Below are 25,001 nucleotides of genomic sequence, written 5' to 3' on the forward strand. Positions count from 1 at the left end.
ATACAGGTTTTTATAATAAATGTCAAAGTTGTATTTAATTAATACCTTGCTATTTAATTTTGTTACCTTTTCTTTTTCCCAAGTTAGTCTTTTAATTTCTTCTAACTTCGAAAGCAGATAAAGGTAATATGCCTCCTTTCTATAAAGCTGAGCCATGGTGTTCAGTAGCATTAATACATGCTTTCAGCTAGGTCCCTATTAAAAAATAAACAAAACTGTTCCTGTCCAGGTGTTTAGTTCAAGTAACAAATGTCTTCTGGTATCTTAACATGCATGTAACACTCTTAAATATTTAGCTCTTTCTCAGCAGATTGTTTGGGCATACACTAAAAATGTATTATTATTAATCAATGTTTTTGTAATGTTTTATTAATTAGTAGTGGTAATTTTATATCTTTTGTGCCTTGGTAAACTAACAGCCTATCCAAATTAAGCCATAGCTATATCCTAATATAGCTCCAGTAACACTAAAATTAAATGCATCACTTTTGCAACAAAATGTTAATAACTAATGTATGCACAAAATGGTTTGGTAATGCTATATAAATGCTTTAATGTATCCAGAAGGGGACTGCTGGGTAGGAAAACTGAAAGCTTGGACAGTGTCTCTTGCACAAAAATGCGAGACAATGGCTGGGGCAAGACTGAGCTGTGGTGACAAGACTGCCACAAGAAAATTAAACTCTGCTAATGGCCTGCACCCCATTAGGCATTGAGACAGTAGAGCTTGAGGTACCCAATACCAAAACCATGGGATAAAATAATAAAAATTATGGTTAAAATTGTTGGCAGAGACTTGACACACTCATCACATTTGTACCTCTGAAGTAAAAAAGCCAGAGAGAAAAGCTGAGCCAGTGTAACTGAAGGAAAAGAAACTACATATATGTTTCAACTGAGCTAGCAACTAAAGAAAACAAAAGACTAAATATACATTTCAAGCAAAACCTGTAAAAGGTGCCTTGAATATAGGAAAAATGTCCTGTATGTGACATCCTCACATCTCTCAAAATAGGGATCCAATGTCTAAGGTGTTACAAATGTCTTGATCATTCAACGTATGTCTAGAGTTTTGTAAATGGACCATCACTGGTACAAGCTACTGCAAATTTGCCCCATTGATAAATGCATACCCAAAGACGCTTCCAGTAACCACTGCCTTTGAACATCCTGTTTGACCACTTCAGGCCCATCATGTGTAACTGACCTTTAATTGCAGTGGCTCTGAAAGAACACAAGTCTTCACACCTAGACAAATCCAAAACCAGGAGCCAGGCAATTTAACAATTGCATTATGATGGTTACCCTTTTCTTCCCTGTTTTGTTTGAACTTTAGTTGGTCACCCATTGAGGAAAAAGCTTTTGAAGCTATATAATTAAACAGTATAAAGCAAGACAGAACTGCCAGCAAGATGTGTGCAGTTCAGGGAACACCAAGAAGCCATCCTGCCACCGAGCCGATAAGTGAAGGAGTCACACTATGAGGCTGTACAAGAACTGCTTCCTGCCTGCATTGGGTAAAAATCTCTTTGCAGCTAAAATAATACAAAAACTAATAGCTCATTTTATATTGGGAAAGAATCATTTTCTGTCATTTTAGTTTTGTAAAGTTAGCCTTTTTGCTATTCATCAACTAAGTGTTGAAGGTAAGGGAGGGAGGAGCCAGGCAGCAGGGGCAAACAGGAGATGTGGAGCCAGGCACAAGCATTGGAGGGCTGGGGTAGGGGTGCCAGCTGCAGGTTTCCCCCTCTCCCCTCAGTTTCCCCACACTTCCCTACAAAACGAGTAATTCCAGCCTGGATCAGGTAGCAGCTCAGCTTGGGCTACCCAGAGCTGTGAGCCACTGCCTGGGCTGGTACTCAAATCCGAGGTGAAGCTTCCTCCCCATGTTGACTGGGGGAATAACCTCAGCTTGGATATGAGTAAATATGGTAATCACCCAATTTGATAATAATGCCTTAAACAGATGCGTTATTTTGAACAATGTGCCAGCACTATCATTTCTAGGACCAAAGATTGGATGCATTTTAGAGCTATCAAAGTATATATTTCTGTGCATCTCCTCCTTCTCTGATGGAGCCACAAAGAGCTGTGGACGTGCCTTTCTCATTTCCTCCCTCAAGTACTCCCTGCATGCCTCATACCACTGTCCTGCTAAAGGTGGTGCGTGCAGCCACTTGGTACAATGGGGCCATGAGTGCCATGACCCACCTGAACCCTGGATGCTTAACAAAGGAGAAGGACTGGCCATCCAGAGCAAGCATCTATCCAGTGCTCTGAGTGACCTTGCTCACCTTTGGAATGCACCCCGCCTTTGTTTCTGCCTTTCCCCAATAGTCCAGGGTAGCCTGCCTCTGCTTCTTGGGGCCCGGGGCTTTGGAGTAAGAGGGGGACTTCTTTTTAGGCAGGCTCCCACTGGTGCCAAACTAAGAAGGAACAAGGGCAAGGGAGTGCTGCCTCCTGAGATGCAGCAGCATCGCCGTGGTGGTGAAGTATTTCATATCTTTGCCCCAGCTGATCTGCCTTTGGCAGTGCTAGCAGGTAGCATACTTGGGATCATCTGCTACCTCAAAATGATCACACACTACACTACCCTCCAGCTTCTGGGTTAAGGTGGGGATCCTGGCTTATCCCCCTCCTCACCAGGCAGGGGCACAACAACTAGAGGAGCTGAGCCACATGCCCTCACAACCTTCTCTGAAGTGCCTTCCAAAGAAAGAGATCTGCCTCTAGGGGAACTTTGAGGCATGTGGAGCACAAATTCAGATTCCCTTTCCTTCCCCAGAATTTCCTTCACTATGCCCCTCAGCTCCTCTGCTTCCAGATCCACCTCCTCCTCGGCACTGGAAGCCTCATGCTGGGAACCAAAATTGGGGTGGAGAATGTCATGCTGTTTCGTGTTAGTGGTGTTAATGGTGGTGGTGTAGGTGTAGGCACTGCTACCACCTTGTTGCTCTCACTAGCAGCAGAAGACTCATCACTGCCAGGAAAGAGGGTGTGTCTATGTTTGGGGTGGGGAGAACTTGCAGCTCTCCCTCTGGCCCCTCTGTCTCCCCTGCCAGAAGACCTGGCACCTGACTTTCCAGCACACTTCATGTTTGGTGTGCTGCAAAATCTGTGTGTGTAATATATGTTGTGCTTTCCTGCACAGTGATGACACACTGTCAGGGAAAACCCAGAGGTTTTTTTTGTGGGGGGAAGGAATCAAGATAAATTAACAAGAACAAATAAGAGGCTTTTGGGGGAATAATAAGTTGAAAGGACTGGATAGGGATAACAATAGGGATTGTAGGCAAGGGTAAGTAGGAAAGGATTGGATACAACTTACAAGAAGAGAGACTAGCTAGTAAGAGACTAGCTGGCAAGCCAGCACCTTTCAGACGCTGGTGCTCTGAGAGAGAGACAGCTCACAAAAGGCACAGATCACTTCAGACAAAGCTTTATATGTTGTTTCTACATGTCTCCCCGGAGCACTGTGATTGAAAGGGAACTGAGAGAAAGATCACAGTCACTGGCCAGCTACAGATGTCAATATCAGAGCAGGCTTTCCCCCCCTTAGCCTTTTCCATATACTCTACCCCCTTCCCTCTTTTCAGTTTCTGTTTGCTGCAAGCCTTCTGAATCTTTGAATTTCTCCTATTCGATTCAGATCTTTTAATGGGTCTCCCGATTCAATTCAGATTCGAAGATTCAACCGCTTAATCGGGCCGAATCTCCATATTGAATTGGCTACCAAAGCTTCATATAGCCCTAGTGTGCATTAACTAGCCTACCAAGGTGTTCACGGTGACTTAATTCCTTCATATACTTGGGAAAGCCCAAATATCCTGTAGTTTTTGGTTAGTTGTAGATTTGTTCTGCTTTAAAAGGTGTCCTTCAGACACAACGCATGGTTCATATGACATATCAAATGTATTGATAAAACAACTTAAAGTACTCAGTTTTGTGTAGTCTCTGCAATTATATAATTATTGCATGGTAAGGCAAATGAGTGTGATGGCAATAAGCAGCATACTTGTCATACAAGTATGTCACTGTCCCTGTAACTAACTGCAGTTTTCACTGTCATTTTTTTCTTCCCATGCAGTTTATTTAGGTTTTAGTAGTTCTGGGAAGTGTGTATGTGCTTTATTTTTCTTGTATTGACTTGGAAAGTCACTTTATTTATACCTGCTGAAGAAATGTCACATTGAAATAAAATTGAGAATCACAGTATTTCAGAACAAGGTGAAAGAAAGAATATAGTTCCTTTAAAATTTTAAGTAAGAAGACAGCCAACCAAAATGTGTTTAGTATTACAATATAAAGAGAGTATTGACCATGTAAGCAAAGTCAGGGTCATAACATATTTTTCTTTTAAGTAGAAGAGTAAATATTTGTTTCAATAAGCAAACATTGCTTTAAAATATTTAAGAATAGTTGATAAATAACCTAAGCATCCCAAGATTTTTCATTACCCTGAAGTAAATAAAAACGTGAAAACATTCAAAAGAATGGCAGTCACCTGCAACAGTTCTTACTGAGCTATAGTAAAATAGTTCATTTACAGTACTTGGTAAATGAACCAAGGCACCCGCTGCAGTCAGTGTAACTCCTGTCTTCTAATTAATGCAGGTCTAAGCACCTTACTGCATTGGGGGCTATTGCAGATCAGGCCCCTGCAGATCGGTTACCTCCAGAGATCTTTCACTTGTGGTGCTGGTCTGCTCTCCAAGGCGTTTTTCCACTTCACTCTTTGCATGCCTCTGGCTCTCTAGCAGTTTATGCTTCATAGATGTCGAAAGATACCAGACAATACCCAACAGCTGTTGTGACAGCAATTTATCACAAATGTCTGTCTGTAGCTATGTTCTAAAATAACATTTCCTGTAGTTGCAGCTTTCCTTTGTTGATCACCCTCTGCCTGTTTGAGTGAACCTGCACATCCTAACCTCACCCACACATGAGATTCCTTTTGTTCTTATCACACCACTATGTATAGACTGATATAAAGATTTTAGTTACTTTAGTAGCACTATTTGTTGAGATGGGCTTCAAACATATTGAGTCATTTTACATTAAATATGCATGTTGACAGCTCTTTAGGTTTCTTACTGAAGAAGGGTCTAGCTGTCTCTCTGTTTTTTAGAGCTCAACTTCTATTGATGTATCTTCAGATTTTTTTTGTCACAGGGGAAAGAAAAAGAAATGTCTTTAAAAATGAAAGCAAAGACTTATAATTCTCCCAAGTTTCCATGATCTTGCTGGTGCCAATAATTTGTCAGTTATGTAAGGAGTGGAAATAAAACGTGATTGCTCAAATTTTCAGGAGGCTTCATGTTAAGGAAAGTGTTACTGCATAGTAATGAATGTATAAAATATAGTTTGTTTACACATGAACAGCAATAAATATATTAGAATATAAATATTTATGAACAAACCTTCAGTGGTATCTCTGTAATAAGTTACATGAATGGATTTCCTTACAATGCTTACCCTCTGGTTTGTCACTCATGCGTGTCTTTATGTACAAATTTAGAATAATCTTGCTTTCTGGTAATGTCACAGTCAGTCTTGCAGTACTTCTAAATAATTATTTTGCTGTTTATTAGGCTAATATGTTTCTGGCATGTCATATTGTGCGCTGTGGGAGCTCACCTTGTTAAGGTTACATCAAAGATTGACCTTCCTTGACAAGATTAAATTGAAGTCATTTTCTCTTAGAGTTTAGTCACTACAGTATCTGTGTTGTCAGCAAATAGGACTTTATCCCGTTTCCCTAGGGCATTATTCCAAATGCAGTGTCAAAATGCCAGATGGATTTCTTTTTCTTTTTTAATCTAATTTTTATTTTTTAATTTTCTTCGTACCACCTTTTAGCTGTCAAATGCAGTGTTTTCCTTGCTATAGCAAAAGAGCACACAAGGAGCTGCAATACAACACTACTGCATAAACACTAGCCTTTTCCTAAACTCAGCATTAGCTCTTTTGAACTATATAGATTATCTGATTCTTGTTCTTTAGGGCTTATAGAAGGGCCTATATTCTTTCATTTTGTTTCACATTTACATGAAAATAGGTTTTGGCAAAGCACAATGTAATATAATGTTTTGTTACTTGTTGAGGATTTTAAGGTCTTTAGAATAACTGATGGAAGACAATGCACTGCAATTTGATTATTTTGGCCTGAAGCTGTATTTTCTGTTTTATAGTTCAAGAAATGTTCATGGAATATTTTAATGTAAACAGTACTAGTAAACTCAATCAAACAAGCAAACAAAAATGTTTAATTGGAAATCTAGTAGTGTATTTTATTTACAGTGTAACAAAATTTAATGCACAGCTAGCTTTGCCATTTAACATTTACAAGTGAAAATTACTTTTCCTTCCAGAAGAACATGATGAAGGAGGGTGTCTACTGATTAATCCCTTTAGGAAAAGAATAAACATGTTGATGAAAGAAAACAAAGTATGCCAATAATGTGCTTTTATTGGTGACTGACGTTTTGATTGTTTTGATTGGCAAAATACTATCTAAGAAATTACTTTAAAATTGACCATTTCCATATTATTCCATTCATATCATTCTGTTTCAAGATCTTAATATTCTAAATAGCATGGGCCAAATTTTGTTTTCATTTGAATTACTGAAGTCAATGTTGTACATCCCAGTTAGAACAGAAGTACTTCACTGTGGGTGCATCTACACAAGATGCTTTATTTCACAGTAGACTAACCTACTGTGCAGTAAAGCATCACTATGTAACGGTGCGCTGAACTCCTGTGTAGTAAAATTTGCTAATGCTCAGTAAATCTACTATCTGTATTTACAAATAGTAGATTTACCGTGCGTTAGCTAACATGGAGTATTGCATGTGTAGATGCCGACTAGGAACAAATTTGCTCCTGGTCAGCTAGCAGGGGGCCAGCCCCCTCCAAACCCACCCCCTGGAAATGCCTGGCACCCAGGCAGCTACACCTGGAGCTTCAGCGCCCCCTTGCTGCTAAAGGAGGTCAGAGCAGAGCAGGAGCATGCCTGGATATGCTTAATCCTGTAAGCAGCAAATCTGCTCCCAACAGGGTGCATGTGTAGATGCCTTCCCAGGGCTGGCTTACTGCTCAGTAATTTGCTGTGCAGTAAGATTAAATACTTTAATTGTACATATAGGTGCACCCTGTATATAATTAAATAAAATGAAAAGGTAAGATTGCTGACTTCAGTGCAAATTTGTTTCCTGGAAGGTACGAAGTAATAATTACAGTAGCAGAGTGTCAATTATCCAAACATTGTTTATCCAAATCATTCAGCTATCTGAATGCAAGGTGTTCTGTGGTGCTATGTGGCAACAGCAAGTGCAGTGTTGACTAAGAGAACACCTGAGAACAAGTCTTACAAAAAAAAGAAAGAAAGAAAGAACCCCCTCCCCCCCAAAAAACAAACAAACATTGAAATAATGAAAAAACTTGCTTTAGACTGTGGTGCTGGAGTTCCTTTGTTTAATACTAGGTTCATCAACTGAGGAATCTGATTTTATGAACAGGTTTGGCTCTCAGTTAGCTGAGATAATTGACTCTCTACTGTCTAGCTTTTATGGCTGGGTACTGATTTACATGTTTATGGAATATTTTAATGGTAGTCTTTAAAATAAAATCAATAAAATCTCATTGTGTTTGTGCAGTGAACTTTATATTTCACTCATTTTAAAATCTTATGATTAAATAAGCAAATAGTGTTTATTATGAGTATATTAGGATCTAGCAGTTTTAAGTAGCACTGGGACCTTGCCCATATTGTGACCTTAGAGCTAGCTGGGGAGGCTTTGTCAGGGCTAGCAGAATTAGAAATGTAGCTGTGGTGCCTTTGAAAATTAGGAAATAAGGGAGGTGTAGTCCTCCCTACTTCATGGGAACTCTTGTGGACACCCTGTGGGTGTGAGGAGGGGGATTAATGCAGGCCAAAAGGGTAAACTTACCTTGTTGGCTCCTACACTCTCAAGAGACGGCATTACCAGCAACTAGGTCAATGGTTTGATGGCATCAGATGCTTTTGTTTTAAAGCCAGTTTCAGATATTAATATCTATCCATACTCTTGGTTTTTGAAAAATAGTGTATGGAATAAGTGAATGAACAATTGTACATTTTTAAGAGGAGACACAGTAGTAACAATTATTATATAATAGCTTTGTTTACATTATTTTTTCCTTGGTGACCAAAATATAGGTTTAATATTTTGAAAAGAATAGCTTCATGAGTGATCTGTGGGAAACATGCTTTATGGTTCTTTCTAGGTGTATTCAGTACTCTTGTCATACTGTTTGATGGAAATACAACTGCAATAAATGGCAAGATACTAGTGACTTTTTTGCTGAGTAAAACTAGCTGCATACACAGCTAAGAAATACTGACAGCATTTGAAAAAAACTATGGGTCTGTTACCTATCATTTATTTAAGTTCTTAAATTCAGTAGCTATATGTTGGCTTAATAACTATTGAGGTAAAATCCAATAAAGGTAATTTTCTCAGCATAGGGTATAAAGTCTCCATGAGTCCCAATATTATTTATAATTTTATACTTATTTATTGCAGTAACTTAGGATTCAACTTCATGGGGTTCTTCAAAGACATTTTATATTGATCCACTATAGTTAACAAATACTTGGAAATCTTTCTGTTGATGCCAAAGATTAAGGCTATCTGAGAGAATACAGATCTTGAGGGGGGAAAGGAGGACTATGCTACTGTGTGTTGCCTATTGAATTTGACAACTTCTGCCTGAGTTAGGTCAGAAACAATCAATAATTTTATCTAAATTGCTTTTGCTTATCTTGTTATAGTTTTATCCAGAAAAAGCCAAAGATTCTTGAATTGTCTATATAGATACAAATGATAATTTCTTTTTTCAGAAAAAACATCAAATCTGGGTTTAAATGCCAGTGCTAAACTAGAAGTTGATTGTGCATTATTTTATGGTGGCTTTTGTTATATGACCTTGTGGTGTTCAGCATTAAATAAATAACTCCTTTTCTTCAAGGAAGGTTGAAGAAATATAAAAACTGAGGGAAGAAGAGGGGTATGAAATTCTGGTGTCTCTCAAATTTTTGCTGGTTTCCTTCAACTTCTCTTGTGCAGTTGGAATGCTTTTGTCTCATCAAGTCCTAAATTCACCACTAACAGCAGTTCTTAACTCATAGAAATATTAAGCTCCGAGGAGATTTTTGTTAGTTCAGAATTTTGAACCAATATTACCAACAGTGGTTTGAGGAGCTAAAACATGTAACTTTTCATATTATGACCTTCTAGTGAAGACAGAAAAGGGAATGAGTTGCTAAGTATTTGAGTAAATGAATGAATGCATTAAAATATAAGAAAATTGCATAAGATAATGTAAAAAGTAAATAAATGTGAACTTCTGTTGCAGTATGAATATTTCAATGCTGTTCTCATAAATGAACGGGATGAAGAAGGAAACTACTTGGAACTGGGAAAGGAGTTCATTCTAGTTCCAAATGACCACTTCAATAATTTGCCTGTGAACATTAGCCTGAGCGATGTCCAAGTACCAACGAACATGTATAATAAAGGTAAGTGAAGGTCTCCTTTCATTCAGCACCCCACAACTTTCTGATATTTTAGCAATGTGTTAGCTTATAATATTAGCTATAAAATATGTTAATTTAATAACAACACATTGTATGATTTGTTAAGGTTAGACCCCCTCTTAGTCTTCAGACATGGTAAAGGTGACAAGGGCAACAGTTCTGAATATTTTTTTTAACATGGCTGTAACTTAGTGACCTAATACAGTGAATTTACACCACACATTCTATGACTGGAAATAAGATTACTTGTAGCAAATTGCTCTCTTGGATTTTGAGATTAGCTAACCAGCCTTAAAATGTCATTCACCAACTAGATTCCCTATTTACTGTTAGCCTAAATGAAACTTCTAAGTGGAACAAAGTGGAATTGTGCTTGTCACAAAACAGGTGCTATGCTTCTCTTTCTTCCTACCCTGGAACTCGTCCTGAGCAAAGTTCGCCTCTGTTCTAGTGCCCACCATGTGATCTAGTTCAGAGTAGATATTAATTTGAGAAGGGAGGCTGCTTGTGGCTCATGAGGGCATTACTTTGATGCTGTCTTTTCTCTCTCTTGTAGTCCATTTGGCCCTCCAGTCCAAACTATAGGCTTCACTGTTTCCCAGCCTTCTGTGCTCTCTTCTCTCTTGGAAGGGCCTTGCTGTGCCCTGCCTGCTCTGGGCTTACCATGGCTCAGTTGCTCACCATGCTTTCTATGGCCCTTCTGTGGCCTTTTTACTCTATGCTCTTTGACTCTCTGTCACTCTCTTCATATTGGAGCCCACCTGGGCTCTTGAGGGGACCTCCTCTTCACCCCTTTTCTAGGGTTATCATATGTCCAGGTTTTCCCAGACATGTCCTCTTTTTTGGACCTCTGTGCTGTGTCCAGGCAGGTTTTTAAAATAAGAGCAAATGTCCACGTTTTCTCCTCTCCCAGGGTAGCTGTTTCAAGCTGGGAGCAGGGGGTCTGGTTATTGGCTGTCTGCGGTCACATGCTCCCTGTGTGGGCAAGAGAGCGAGAGAGAGAGAGAGTAATGTGGGAGCTGCTTGAGCAGGAGGGCTGGGGGTGGCAGGGGTCTGTAGGTTGGGAGTGAGTGGCACTGACAGGGCTGGGGGGCAGGGCATGGGGCTATGAGTTGGGAGTGAGGGGCACTGGCAGGGCTGTGGGGGCATGGGGCTGCGGATCAGGAGTGAGGGTCACCAGCAGGGCTGGGACAGGTGCAGGGATTGTGGGTAGGGAATAAGGGGCACTGTCAGGGCTGGGAGGGGGGCAGTGGGCTATGAATCAGGAGTGAGGGGCATGGGAGACCTGACAGGTGGCTGTGGTTGGGTATGCAGGGCACTGGCAGTGCCAGGGAGCTGTGGCCACCAGCAAAGGGTGGGGGGCAGGGTACTACTGTTTGGGAGTGAGGGACACTGGCATGGCTGGGGGCAGAGGGACAGAGTGAGGGACAGCAGCAGGGCTGGGGGGGGCAGGAGCAGGGCACTGACATTTCATTGCGCCCTCCACCATCATATGAAACTTCCAACTATGGACCACAGAGCATTTGTCAGTGGTCTATGGTGAGCTGGCTGATCACATTATCTTGCTCTTCCTCCTTGTTTGAAAGGTATTAAAAGACAGCTAAAAATAGAGGAAATACTTTCCTAACAGTACATACCACATTAGACATTTTGCTAATTCACACAGAGATGTTATGAAATCATGAAAGAGAGGAGAAATAATATAAATAGTTTGTATTGGGAGAGGAGGTGATAATAAGACAGTTTCGTTTCTGTGATTTCCACTATGGAGCCTGTTGAGAACCCAGAAACCTTACATAAACATTTTAAATTAGGGATTACAAATAACAGCTTCCTGGAGAAATCATTAAAAAGGAATATTTTAAAGAGATTTAGAAAGTACTTAAAGCTTGTAAAGCTATCAAATGATTTCTGTGACACTTTTAAAAAAATGCTAATATTTTTCTTCTTATGCTTCTTAAATGAACTCATTCCAGAATTGCCATATACATATGCTGTCCTTATTAAAAGAAAAATAAAGCAGAGAAAAATATAGAATATAGGAATACTCAAACAATCCTTACTACAGAGCAATTTTAACTGGTCTGAAAATTGAGGTGGTGAGTATTTTATTATAATGAAACTATTAAATAATATACAATATATTTATATACCGAGCCCTCTTTTGGACCTGAATGAACTCCACAATCAGGCCAAAGTCAGCTGGGTTGCTGAGTCTCGTTTTGGCCAGTAAAGTAAAAGTTGTTTATAGAGATATTTGTGAGCATAGTGGTGTGATTCCTGGTTCCCTGTGTCTAATTTGGACCAGCCAAAATAATTACTTCATGAAGCTGCAGAAATGCATTTTAATCTTTTGAATTTCTTTCAGCTGCTGAAATCTTGATTACTCTTTACATTTTTCATATGGGAATATGGCTACAGCTTGGATGTTCACATTAACTTGAGAAACTTTGTCCTCAGCCAAGTGCAGTGGTCCATATACTTAGTTTTTTGGCAGTCCATGTTCATGTTCATTTACAACAGTGGTAGGGTGCTGGTAAGTTAATCAAACCCTTGACTAAGGTATAGGTAGTAGACAGTAGGGGTGTGCAAAATGGGCCATAATTGATTCGGATTTGGATTTGGCCCAAATCAGGGACAGTGAATTGATTAATTGATTTTGGATCACTGCCCCGATTCGATTCGGCCGAATCCAAAACTTAAGATTCGATCCTGATTTAGAGAATCAGCAGTTCAGCCATAGACATAGTCTGAAATACAGTAGAACCCAGATTCCTTGAAGGGTTAAGTTCCTTACTTTCCACCGCAAAGATGAGGATTTTCAAATTAACTAGGGCTATGTGTGGCTAAAGTGAACAGCTGTGTGGTGCTCCAGCTGAGGGGAGAAGTAGTGCCCTTTGAAATAAAAGCCACAGCCGACAGCTGAGCAGCTCATTCTTAATTTGGCAACCCTCTGGGAACCAAGAGAGTTGAGAACCCCTCAGATATGAATGATCCAGGTTGCAGTGTACTTAGATAGAGGCCACCACTTTGATATAGCCTTTATTTTAACTAGGAAAATGTTATGCATCCAATTTGAAAGCTTTCTATATTTAAGCAGCTTAATAAATAGAATTTCAGAACAGTAAGTTATCACCATTGATTGTGGCTATAATAATTAGCCAGTGGAGCAGAATCAAGTATTGCCACCTGCTCTGTAAATTGATTGCTTCATTACATGGGAATTCTGTATAGCTCTAGTTACTCCCTTCTACCCTTGATGTACAGGCACAAGCACAGGCACACTTACTTTGTCATACATACATTCCCTTTTTGGTCTGTTTAGGACACTTTGGCATTAAACGTCTTATGCAATCATTTTCTTCATATGTTTGTTTCATGGACAGTTTCTAAATACAACTTGATGGTTACCTATTTTAGAAACATTTCTATATAATTGTAGTTCTCCAATTTATCTTTGTTTCATGGGGTGGGCATACTTAAGGATTAAGTGAGTTTTAGAAAAGTGTCATAGGGCACTAAGGTGCCTGCTCCTCTTAGAGCAGAGACTGCCCGGGGAGGGAACACAAAGAGCCAGATAAGAGCCCGGGTGCAGGTTGCCATGGCAACTGGCTAATGTGGGAATTGGCCACACCTGTACCTGGTCAGCTGGCTGGAAGCGGCAGGGCCCTAGGCCCATATAAACCCTAGGGGTGGGACCAGGTAGGTCAGCTCCCTACCAGCAGCTGAAGGTGAAAGAGCTTTCAGGAAGGAAGTGCCCAGAGGCACTACAGCCGTCAGCTATGTTACCCTTAGGGCTAATGGGGCACCAGGAGCCCATAAGGTACCCTTGCCCACTAGCCATCTAACATTAGAGCAGAAGTTCTATTCTTTTAAAGGGGCAGAGCATGCCTTGAATTTTGTGTTATGTTATAGCTCAGGGGCTCATGTTTGTTTGCTGTCTAATAACACCGGTGGTTTTGGTGAGGCTATTTGGGGAAGTAGGACGCCTCACTGGGGGCCCACTACAGTGTGGGGACCCCAGTGCCAGGGAGGGTGGGGCAACTGGGTTGCGGAGAGCCCAGTGAGGACAAGGGGGCCGAATTATAATGAGGCCTAGGCAAGACAATGCCAATAACATCTGTGAGGCTTGGAGCATGGTAAAGGGGTGGTTTGGAACCACGCATATAGCCCATAAGGATGAGAGACTCGGGAACCATCCACTGTAGCATGGGACTCCAGGGGGTCTATGAACCACAGGGTTCCATAAGATCTTGTCAGACTGTGTCTAAACCCAAAAATCAAGGGCAGCCTCCCTATATCAGTTATACCAACAAGATGTGGTGGGTGGGATAGAGGGTTCCTGTAGGGCAAGACTGGCATGGTTAAGGAGCCTAGGGGTAACATGGCCCTAGGGACCCCACCCTGCTAGAAAAAGCAATGGCTGTTTATGCAAGCTTAAAGTACTCAGGGGGCTCCTGAGTACACCCTCCTCACCCTCCAGCAGCGGCTGAAAAGCCCCCAGACTGAACTCCCTCCACTCTCTTTCCCTCCTCCCATTCTGAAAACAGCAGCAGGCAGGCAGGCAGACACAAGTTACAGAACATGCTGTTTTGAAACAAATTCCTTTGACCCCTCATGCAATGAAGGCTCAGATTTTCACCTGGTTGGCCATTTTTTAAGCTGCCTGCAGCTGTACACTTGTGTTTGGTCATAGCTATAGACCACTTTCTGTAGCCAGATTGGGTGAAAATTGTTACTTCTGTCTGGGCTCTATCCTCACCTGAGTGTGGGGTGGCTGGAAGGACTGCAGATTGCTTAGTTTTATTTTTGTGGAACAGACTGAAGTAATCAAGCTTTTTTCCTTCTGCTAATTGTTTGTCTATTGACCCTGATAGCTTCTTTCTCCCCAAGCCTGACAGCTTTATTCTCTGTTCTCAATTGTCAACTGTTGCTATGCTGACTTCCCTTCTCAGACCTGAGGAAGAATGCCTTGCATTCAGAAGTCTGTCTAATTTTATTTGTCTAATTTCATTTCAACCACACAGTTGGTCCAACAAAAGATATCAGCCCCACCCCCCAAATCTTTGCCTCTCTTGTAATTCCTGGACTGTTATGGCTACGTCACTCTAGCACTACTATATGCACTTTCACATTTTGTCTACATAAACATACTTACTAAGAAACCATGCAACCCAGTTGAGAAAACATTTTAGTTCTTGAGACCATTAATCATTTTGTATGTGCAAGTACATGTTATAAAAGTTATAGAGATTTTTTTCCTAGCCTTTCCTGTGGTTGTGGTTTGAGAACAGGTTTGGGACTGTGGCGCTGGTGTTATCAGGAAGGCTTTGGCTTCCATGACCACAGCCTGCTCTTTGGTGAGAGAAGCAGCAAGCTGCTAGGAAGAGATGGTTAAGGAGCATGCACCTCTCTCCACTGGGGAGGAGGCTCTTCTCAGTCAGACTGGCTGACCTGCTCCACTGGCCTTTAAACTAAGCCTGATGGGGGATGGGGGGACTACTGCCACTGCTGGCCCACTGAGCATCCCTTGCAAAGCCAGCAGGCCAAGGCACTTAAGGGAACCCACCCCTGCCCCAGCCCTGGTACCATCTTTGGGCAAGGTAAGAGCCCCCAAGGGGACACTTGCCTGCCTGTACAAAAATGCCAGGAGCTTGGGGAATAAGCAGGAGGAACTTGTCCTGCTTAACGCAAATAATTATGACATCATAGGGATAACAGAGACCTGGTGGGACTCCACCCATGACTGGACCATGGGTAAAAATGGCTATACCTTGTACAGGAGAGATCGAATAGATAAAAGAGGCGGGGGTGTAGCTCTCCATGTTAATGAAAGCTACGCGTCCCTGCAAGCTGATATTGGCGACCAGGGTGGACAACTGGAGACCCTCTTGATTAAAATCTGTGGGGAATGGGAAAGGGGACACAACAGTAGAAGTATACTACAGACCTCCCACCCAAAATCAAGAGCTTGACCAGGAGTTCGCCCAGGAACTGGCTGAGGCTGCATGCTTCAGGACCATGGTTGTCACGGGTGACTTCAGCTACCCAGACATCTCGTGGGAGGATCACTCAGCGAAATCCAAGTGGTTGCAAAGCTTCCTATCATGTGTGGATGACCTCTACCTGACTCAAGAAGTCTACAGGCCAATGAGAGAGAAAGTGCTGCTTGACTTGATACTGGCTACTGGGGATGACCTAATCAGTGACCTAGTGATCGATGGAAGCTGCGTGACAGCAACTTTAATGGACAGGCTGACGCCAACATCCTGAGGAATAGCCAGCATGGGTTTGCTGCGGGTAGGTCTTGCTTGACCAATCTCATTTCCTTTTATGACTAGGTGACCTATCACCTGGACAAGGGAGAAGAGATTGATGTCATATATCTTGACTTCAAAAAAGCCTTCAATCTGGTATCCCATGATCACCTCTTGGTGAAACTGGCCAATTGTGGCCTTGGGTCCACCACAATCCGCTGGCTGGAGAACTGGCTCCGTGGTTGGACCCAGAGGGTGGTAATTGATGGAAGTCAATCTTCATGGTGCCCTGTGACCAGTGGGGTCCCCCAAGGTCCCTTCCAGCCCACATGTTCATAGACATTAGGGCTGGAAGGGACCTCAGAAGATCATCAAGTCCAGCCCCCTGCCCAAAGGGCAGGAAGTCTCTCAGCCTGTCATCGTAAGGTCTGCTGTCCTGACCTCTGATCATACGCGTGGCTCTTCTCTGATCTCTCTCAAGCTTCTCCACACCCCTTTTGAATTGCGGAGCCCCAAACTGGACGCAGTACTCCAGCTGCAGCCTCACCAAGGCCGAGTACAAGGGGAGAATGATGTCCCGGGATTTGCTTGAGAAGCATCTATGGATGTAAGCCAGCATTTTGGTTGCTTTACTAGCCGCAGCATTGCATTGCAGGCTCATGTACAACTTGTGGTCATGTACAACTTGTGGTCAATGATGACCCCCAAGTCTCTTTCTTTTATAGTGCTAGCCAGTGTAGCACTGTTGAGCCTATAAGGATGCTGCAGGTTTTTCCTCCCAAGGTGGAGAACCTTGCATTTTTCAGTGTTGAACACCAACAGGTTCTCATCCACCCATTTGCTGAGCCTGTCCAGGTCAGCCTGGATCGCCCTCCTGTCTTTGGGTGTGGATGCTTTGCCCCAGAGTTTGGTGTCATCAGTGAACTTGGCCAGTCCGCTTCTGGCTCCAATGACCAGATCATTAATGAAGATGTTGAACAATATGAGTCCAAGAACAAAGCCTTGGGGGATCCCACTGGTCACAGGGCACCATGACGATTGACTTCCGTCAATTACCACCCTCTGGGTCTGACCATGGAGCCAATTTCCTAGCCAGTGGATCATGGTGGACTGAAGGCTACCATTGTCCAATTTTGCCAAGAGGTGATCATAGGATACCAGATCAAAAGCTTTTTTGAAGTCAAGTTATATGACATCAATCTCTTCTCCCTTGTTCAGGTGATATAGGTCACCTGGTCGTAAAAGGAAATGAGAGTGGTCAAGCAAGACCTACCTGCAACAAATCTGTGCTGGCTATCCCTCAGGATGTTGGCATCGGCCAGTCCATTAAGGATGGCCTCTTTAATAAACTTTTCTAAGACCTTCCTTGGGATAGAAGTCAGGCTGATGGGCCTGTAGTTAGCCGAATCCACTTTCCTCCCTTTCTTGAAGATCGGCACCCCATTGGCTTTCTTCCAGTCTTCGGGCACTAGACCAGAGTTCCAGGAGTTTTCAAAGATCTGTGCCAGAGACTGGGCTATGATGCTTGCCAGCTCCTTGAGTACCCTGGGGTGTAGATTGTCAGGGCCGGCTGACTTGAAGGTATCCAGCCTCTCAAGGTGTTCCTTCACGAGGTCAGCATTAATGGAGGGCAGGGATCTCCCTCACCTGGACCTCCCTGTCCTGTGGTGGGCATGGGCATCCCATGGGACCAACACAAAGTACCCACCTAATAGGTTGGCTTTTTTCTGGGTGTCACTTGTCAGCTGTCCCATCTGGTTCAGCAGGGGTCCAGTGTTGCCCTTGCTTTTCCTCCAGCTCCCCACATATCTGAAAAAGGACTTTTCATTGTCCTTGATGCTCCTTGATTTGGGGGGTGAGGGCCAGAAGCTTCCTGCTGCCAAGGCAAGAGGACATTTTCCTTGCCTGGGCTCTTGTGGTGAAGCCCGCCCTGGCAGCAGGCATCTCTCAAGGGTAGGGAGAAATCTTTTAGCCCCCGTATTCTGGTGCCATGCTCCCTGCCTGCCCGTGGGTTAGCACCCCAGGGGAGCCTAGAACACTCCCTGGCTGCTGCAGGGGGATAGTGCAAGGCTGATGGGGGTGGGAGTCGGCTGCTGCCAGGAGCAGCAGATCTTCTCCCACACCCCTGCGCATGTAGATGCCTCTAGAGTAAACCCACTCTGTAGTAAATGCATGTGTAGACATGCCCACAGAAAAGAATCTTCCAACTCTCAGCTATTTCACAGCAGGGTTTGTGTTCCATTTCTAAGAGCAAAATGAAATATTTATATATAGTTGCTGGTGCACTGAGTTATTTCAAATGCAAAACCGTTTGAGGGAATGGGCCACCTCTACGTCTCTGGAAAATGTCTGTTTATTATACTGTTTGGTTTTTAAAGAGTTTAAAAAGTGTGGAAATTTGAAATCTGTCAACTCAGCCATCATACATGTTCTGTTTAAGCAGACAGTTTATAGATGTGGTGCTAAGGATCACATTATGATGTTACTTTAAACAGTGAACAAGTGATTGAGTATAAATGGAAGGGTGTAGGGCAAGTCTCAGAGGAAACTGGTATTCCAGACCTGCTTCTGTCCCCATGGATGTGACAGCTGACAGAAATCTATTTGCGTGGAGGACCCTTGACAGTCCTAAATTAGAATTGGATGGCCGGGATGGTTTGATCATTAATTCCCCTTAACGGCTGTATCATGCATGTCTTGTCATCTAAAGGGAAAGAGAGAAGTAAGGAAATTATTAATATTCAAATAATAAACATAAACATAGCTCATTGCATAATTAAAGAAAATAAATTGTTTGGTGCCCAGAAGTTTGAAGTCTATTTCTAGTAATGCAAAATGAAGGCAAAGCAGTCCGACATAAGAATTGATTTGTACACAGTGGGCGCGTCCATGCATGCAAGCGCATGCACTTGCAGCAGCTCAAATAGAAGTGCAAATTTGAGCCGGGGCTTTTTGCTACAGTGCTCATGCTCGGACATGCACTTTGCTGTGGAGCAAATCGTGACACTTGGGGCAAAATAATCCTGCCTGGCTCCTCCTGGATCTGCAGCCAGCAGGTGCTAGAGCCTGGGGCCAGCACCTGTGCTGCTCCAGCAGTATAAAAAGCTGCCCTGTCCTGTCCCCAGAAGTATAAAAAGCTGCTCTGGCAAGTAGCTCAGGGCTACTAGCTCTCAGAAGACTCTGGGGCCCAGCCAATTGGTACCTGCGGACACTACCCCTTGTGCCAGCTGCACTGCTGAAGCCACCCTGAGAGTTCCCTGGACCCTCTACCCACTGCAGCAGTCTGGCAGTGGGGGCTGCTGCCTGGCTGTCACCTGCTGTGGACCTGCCAGACCTGGATGGGGTCTGCACAGCCAGTAGAGGCATCTGCCCCTCTGGGCCAGATGCCAGTGGGCTGTGGCTGCAGAGTTAGCCTCTGTGCAGCACTATTGCCACGTGTGCTCCTGCCCAGCCATCTGGGCAGCTATTGCCCAGATGTGCCAGATGTGGTGACCTGCTTTGAACTGTCCAAGCATGTCCTCCTAGCCCCATTTGGCCAGGAGGTCAGCCACAGCCAGCTGGGTCCAAGGTGCCAGATCTGAGCAGGCAGGGTCCTACCACTGGTGTCCCTAGCAGGAGTTCTGGTGTTCCCTGTTGGAAAACTGAAAAATCCCTGATTAAAAAAAAATCCCGAAGTCCCTCTGTAAAATACCCCAAAATCCATGTTCCTCCACAAGGAAAACACAAGACAGCTATAAAGAGAGAGAGACACACACACAGAGACAGCAATGAGTTGGACAATGTTTTATTGATTATATCTATAGTGTTAAAGCATGCCTGTTATTATAATAATAAAGTGAACTCTAAATACATGTTGCATGAATTCATGAATATATATTTTTCTGCCCTCCCACAGGGGCTATGGCCCCACAACAAGGGTTACGGCCACCCAACAGGGGCCAAATGGCTCTAGCAGGGGCTACCACTCCCCCACAAGGCCCACATGCCCCATCCCAGCCCCTGATTGCTGCCCCACCTGGCCCCATCATCCTCCAGCTGTTGCAGCACCCTCAGTCCCCATGGCTACCCCCCAACCCCAGGCACCATCACTTTAAAGAAAAAAAACAGAAAAAAAAGCCTCTACTTCCTCCAGCCCTGCTTCTAGGGTGCTCTGGTGCCTCCTGGCAGAGCCCCTCTGGGTAGCACAGGGCAGTGGGGGACAAGAGGGCCTGGATTGGAACTGCTGGGGTTGTCCCTCTGCCCCATGCTGTGTGGGCAGGGCCCAAGTGATCCAGATGGCAGCTACAACTGCCGGTAAGTGCTGGAGGGAGAAATATGGGGATGCTGGGGTGGGGGGCAGGGATTGGGGGGCCAGGCAGTATGGTGCTCGGTTGGGCAGGGTTTGGGGGGTCAGGGAGCAGGTGGGGGTGGGGCTGGGCAGGAAAGTGATGCTGGAGTTGGTGGTGGGCAGGATGTAAGGCCAGGCAGGGAAGTGATCAGGAGGGTCAGGGGGGCAGGTGGGGGTGGGGCTGGGCAGATGAGGGATCAGGGGGGCTAGGGGAGTCAGCAGGGATCCCCCCAATGGTTCCCCTCCTCCAGCCCCCCGACCCTTTACTTATGGCACTGGAGCCCTGGTGCTGGAGCTGTCTGGCAGGCCATGTTTCAGCACCAGGGCGAGGGGTCAACCATAGAGATGCTCTGGCAGCCAGAGCATCTCTGTGGAGGTCCCAGCCTCTGGCTGCTTCAGGGCATGGTTTGGGACTGTACCCTGCCCAGCTTTTTTAAATTTCATTTTTTTTAGATCCCTCAAATCTAATTTTCTCCCCACACTGCAAGTTTGTAATGTGGGGAACATTTTTTCGTTCCCACTCGTGTGTCTTGCCCCATCTCAAAGGGGCAAGAGGCACGTGCGCGCTCATCTGGATGTACCCGGTGGGTGCTTTTACACATGTGCTTTACTGCAGTTGACTAATTAGATCTGCAGTAAAGTGTCTGAGTCTACATATATGCCTGTATTGTGGTACACTAAAGTACACTAAATTAATTAACTCCACTGTAGGAAAGTACTGTTCAGGACAAGTACTATCTTGCAGTGGAGTAATTATGTGTGCTCAGACACTTGCGCAGATTGTTGCTGGGGCTGGCTGTGGAATGAGGATGCTACTGTACAGAGGCTACCTGTCTCCTAGCCTTGTATTTGTAGTACCCTCATGCCTCAGCCAGTCCCTCCACTACCCAATGCTACCACCAAGAACATGGGGCTGTCAGCCCAGGGCTGCTCCTCCTTGGCTCAAATTGCTTCAGTCCCAGGCACACATGAAGACAGTGTGCCTGGGAAGCAGCTTACTCCAGTGTAAACTGTGCTGGAGTTTATTCAGGTACATTAATAGTGCATGTTGAAGTGCCCTGTGCATGAGTAGCATAATGATGTGAAATAAAAGCTCACAAAGTATGTGCTGGTTGCTATTTTGATAATTTTACTTATACGTGCATCATTTGACCATTTTGTGTCATTTTCCACTCAGAAACTCTGATAGCCAGTCCTATGCCTATACAACTTTCACATATTTTGTTATGTACTATGAATAATGGATAATACACATTTACTTAATATGTGTGCATCATAATTGCTTTTTTCATGATATGTTCCCCTTATATAAGCATTTTTGGGTAAGGACTTTGCTTGTCCATGTTTTCAAAATTAGTTTTATAATCTTTGAGATGGAAATGGGATACTTAGCTATACCTGGAAATGTGAGAGAGGACTGAGAATAGGTAATCAGATAGCAGATTTGCACATCACCTGCATAGAGAGGCCATGTCTGGAGCCAGACTTACAAATGGAAGATAGAAGTTCTTTTCTATTGAAGAAGTGCAGAAGAAGTGAGGAAATGTTGAAGGAGATGAACAGGACAGAGGGTCTAAAAATTCTCAATCTGGGTCCTGCAGATATTAGCAAATAAAAGGTAAAAGATTATATAATATATTATCCAAATTCAAATGGGATAAACTTTTAAACTTGATATCCAAAATACATATGCAATAATGTAGGAGCTGATGCCCCCCTTTTCAGTTTTCTTTTTTGTGGCCTAGATAGTATTGTTTACTTATGCATCCATTCAGTAGTGACATGATGTTCTTTAACTATTAGCTTTACATACACAAAATTTAATGCAATTTTTGAAATAGATGGTTATGAATATCTAGGTAAATAATGTGATACTGTTGCAAATTGTTTCTCTAAATCTTCAGAATTTCAGAGAAATGTAGACAGCACGGATAGATCAGAAAGACGCATCAAACTGAGAAAATCCTGAAAGATATGGCTTGAGGGAAACTGGACTACGGTACAGAACCAGTAGTAACAGTTTTCCCTTGGAAATTGAAAAGGGTTCATAGTTTGATGAATAAATGAACTTGCATCAAGTAATATGAGCTTTATTTTGTGTAACTGCTTGTGACCTTCTTTTGTCCAATAGTTGATCAAACTGTGCAGAAGGTAGATATTATGCTTCTAGATGGTGGTGGGAGGAAGCTGCTCACATGATGTATTGGATTATATGCCAGGAACCTTCAGATGTCAGAAAATCTCTCTCTTTCTCACTCAGAGTTCTTTTTCTTAGGAATGTTTCTGTGGTTATCAATTCTGTAGCCCTTTGTAGTTATTATTTTATATTCTTTCTGTCTAAAAATAATACTGAACAAGAATTAGATTACTTTACTGTTTAATGAAGGCCCTGGGAGTAAAGCTTCTTTCTCATATGCTGCTGATCGGGATAACCATTAAAGTCAATGCTATTGCAGTAGTGTTAAGCTTGTGTGATTTGGGATCACACCTTGCATATCACAAAAACACATATAGCCAGATCCTTAGATGTATCATAGCAGGACTTGGCCATCTGAGGAAGGCCAGCAGAGATGGCTCTTTTTGCTACCTTATTACCTTTTCTCCATTCTTGGATACTTCAAGGAGCCATTTTAGCAGTTAGAACAGCTCCAGACCTGCTGCCTTGCAAAACATAAGAGCAATTCTCAAAGAGCTGTCACTGGCCAGGATTATAAAACCACATCATTCTGTGGTTTACTGCCCTCTGCTTTGCCAGTTGGCAGGAAGAAAATGGCTTATGCAGAGTTGCCCCAGGGCAACTCTGTATTGTAAACTAGGGCTGCATGAAATTTTGCCAGCTGTTTCATTTCAACGCTGTTTCGACTTGTTTCGAGCTCGAAACAGCAAAATTTGAAATGAAACAAAAGGCTTCAAAGCAGCCTTGAAACAAAATGAGGGCAGTTGAAACGTTTCAAAATGTTTTGAGTTTTGAAGCTGGGCTTGCTTGCAGCTAAAGAGAAACCAAGGAGGGGGAGGGGGAAGAGGGGGGGAAGGACCACTCCGACATTGACTGTAGCTGGCCAGTGACTGTGCTCCTTCCCTAAGGTCCCTTCCAATCCCAGTGCTCTAGGGGAGGGATGGAAAAATGGCATAAAAAGCATTGTTTGAACTGAGCTTTCTCTGTGTCTTCACAGTTATAAGTGAAACAAGTTTTGCTCTGAACAGTTTAAGATGCAGTGTCCCAGAAACCCATGCACCCATCTCCTTGAAACATGGTAGGCTTCATGGTAGGCCCCTTCATGGCCTCGGAAGGGCCTACCATCCATGCAAGTTTCATCTAAATCAGGCAAGAAATGACAAAGTTATAGGCAGTTTCATGCTTCCCCATTATAGCTTATGGGCAAAACATCAAAAAAGCGTTGGAACAGTGAAACAAAACGGAATAGTGCTTTTGAAATGAAACAAAACATTGTCCTGGTGAAGCAGAAGTCAAAATGAAACAGTGCTGTTTCGCACAGCCCTACTGTGTTTACCCAAATCCAAGGTGACTTCAAATTTTAAGATGCCCCCACCCCCAAGAATTAGATTCTATACATGGAAAATTGTACAGATTTGCTACAGTTTTCTGCCTGTCCTACTGCTTGCCTGCCCATGCCTGTGCCCCCTGGTGCCTTTCCCCCATCACCTGGCACCTGCCTGCTCCACTTTTCCCCTTCCTGCCCTCCCCAGCCACTGCTGCTTACTCTCCTTCATGGCTCCAGCTCCAGCCTCATTCCAGCCATTGTTGCTCTGCCCGCTATTCAGCTGGTCAGCAGTACTTGAGGCTGTGGCAACTCTAGCCTTCAGACCTGCTGCCACTGCTGCTATGGGTAGCAGTCAAAGTGCGACCAGAGCTGGAGTCACAACAGAGGGTAAGCAGTGGACAAGGAAGATAGTGAGTCGGGCGGGGTGAGAGGCATGGGGCAAGGGCAGCAGGCAAAGTGTGGAGGGGCAGGTTGGGGAAGGCAACAGCAGCTGTTCCAGCTACAACCCCAAACCCAGGTCAGGCCTGGAGTTACAGCCACAGCACCTGCCTCCCACTCCTGCCTCCCTGCTTGTACTCAAATCTAAGATTGGGGGGCTTATCTCTGTGTTGAATGGGGGAAAAAAATCTTGTCTTGGGTAAGTTTTTGAGTAAATACAGTAGTTCACTGTGAAAACTGATTTCACTATAAAGAAAAAAAATCACTTTTTTTTTATCCATAGGCTGAAAAGATAAGCAGATCACCCCAAAGAGTTAGATATCCTTCTTAATAAAACATGAGCATGTAACAGAGCCAATTTTTCCCACCTGGCTGCCCAACTCACATTCCATAAGACTTATATGGTTCCTTCTGCAGGGCTGCTTTGTTAAATAATCCACTGTCAAGTTAAACATACTGTTTTCTCACAGGTCTTGCCATTCATTTCCAAATCCTAAATCTTGATATGTGGCCCTTCCTCAGGTTTGTCCCAAGTAAAGCTTCTTTTCCTGGTTTCTTCTGGTGTGTCCTACAATGATACTCTGTCTGGTTGAGCTTCCCCTCCAGGATTGTACTAGTTTCCTCTGAAATGATGTATTAACTCATTTTAGCCATCATTTGTTCATCAGACCCCAGTGTGAGCCATAACCTTGAAATAGAGGCCCCTGCAGGGCTGGATTAATGCATAGGCAAACTAGGCACATGCCTAGGGCCTAAGTGAAGAAGGGGCCCTGCTGTGCTTATTTTACTATTATAATTACTGAGTGAAAAAAGTAGGGGCTTACAAGTTTGTTTGCCTAGGGCCCACTAAAGGGTCAGTCTGGCTCTGGCTCCCCACATCTGTACCATTCCCTGTA

At 43.5% G+C, this 25,001-nt stretch overlaps 1 protein-coding gene across 4 annotated transcripts in view; it reads left to right on the forward strand.

The window, feature by feature from the left end:
* The window catches only part of CACNA2D3 (calcium voltage-gated channel auxiliary subunit alpha2delta 3), an 891,165-nt gene that overhangs the window by 358,650 nt on the left and 507,514 nt on the right, over window positions 1-25,001 (forward strand). For all 4 annotated transcript variants that reach the window (XR_016438419.1, XM_090021142.1, XM_090021141.1 and 1 more), the window contains exon 5: window positions 9,400-9,562. Coding sequence is in view for 3 of the 4 variants with exons in the window: in XM_090021142.1 (XP_089877268.1) it covers window positions 9,400-9,562 (163 nt within the window). In the remaining variant the exon portion in view is untranslated. The remainder of the gene's footprint in view (window positions 1-9,399; window positions 9,563-25,001) is intronic.

Source organism: Crocodylus siamensis, chromosome 11, assembly GCF_052110815.1.
Source record: "Crocodylus siamensis isolate JL-2025a chromosome 11, ASM5211081v1, whole genome shotgun sequence".
Lineage (NCBI taxonomy): Eukaryota > Metazoa > Chordata > Crocodylia > Crocodylidae > Crocodylus > Crocodylus siamensis.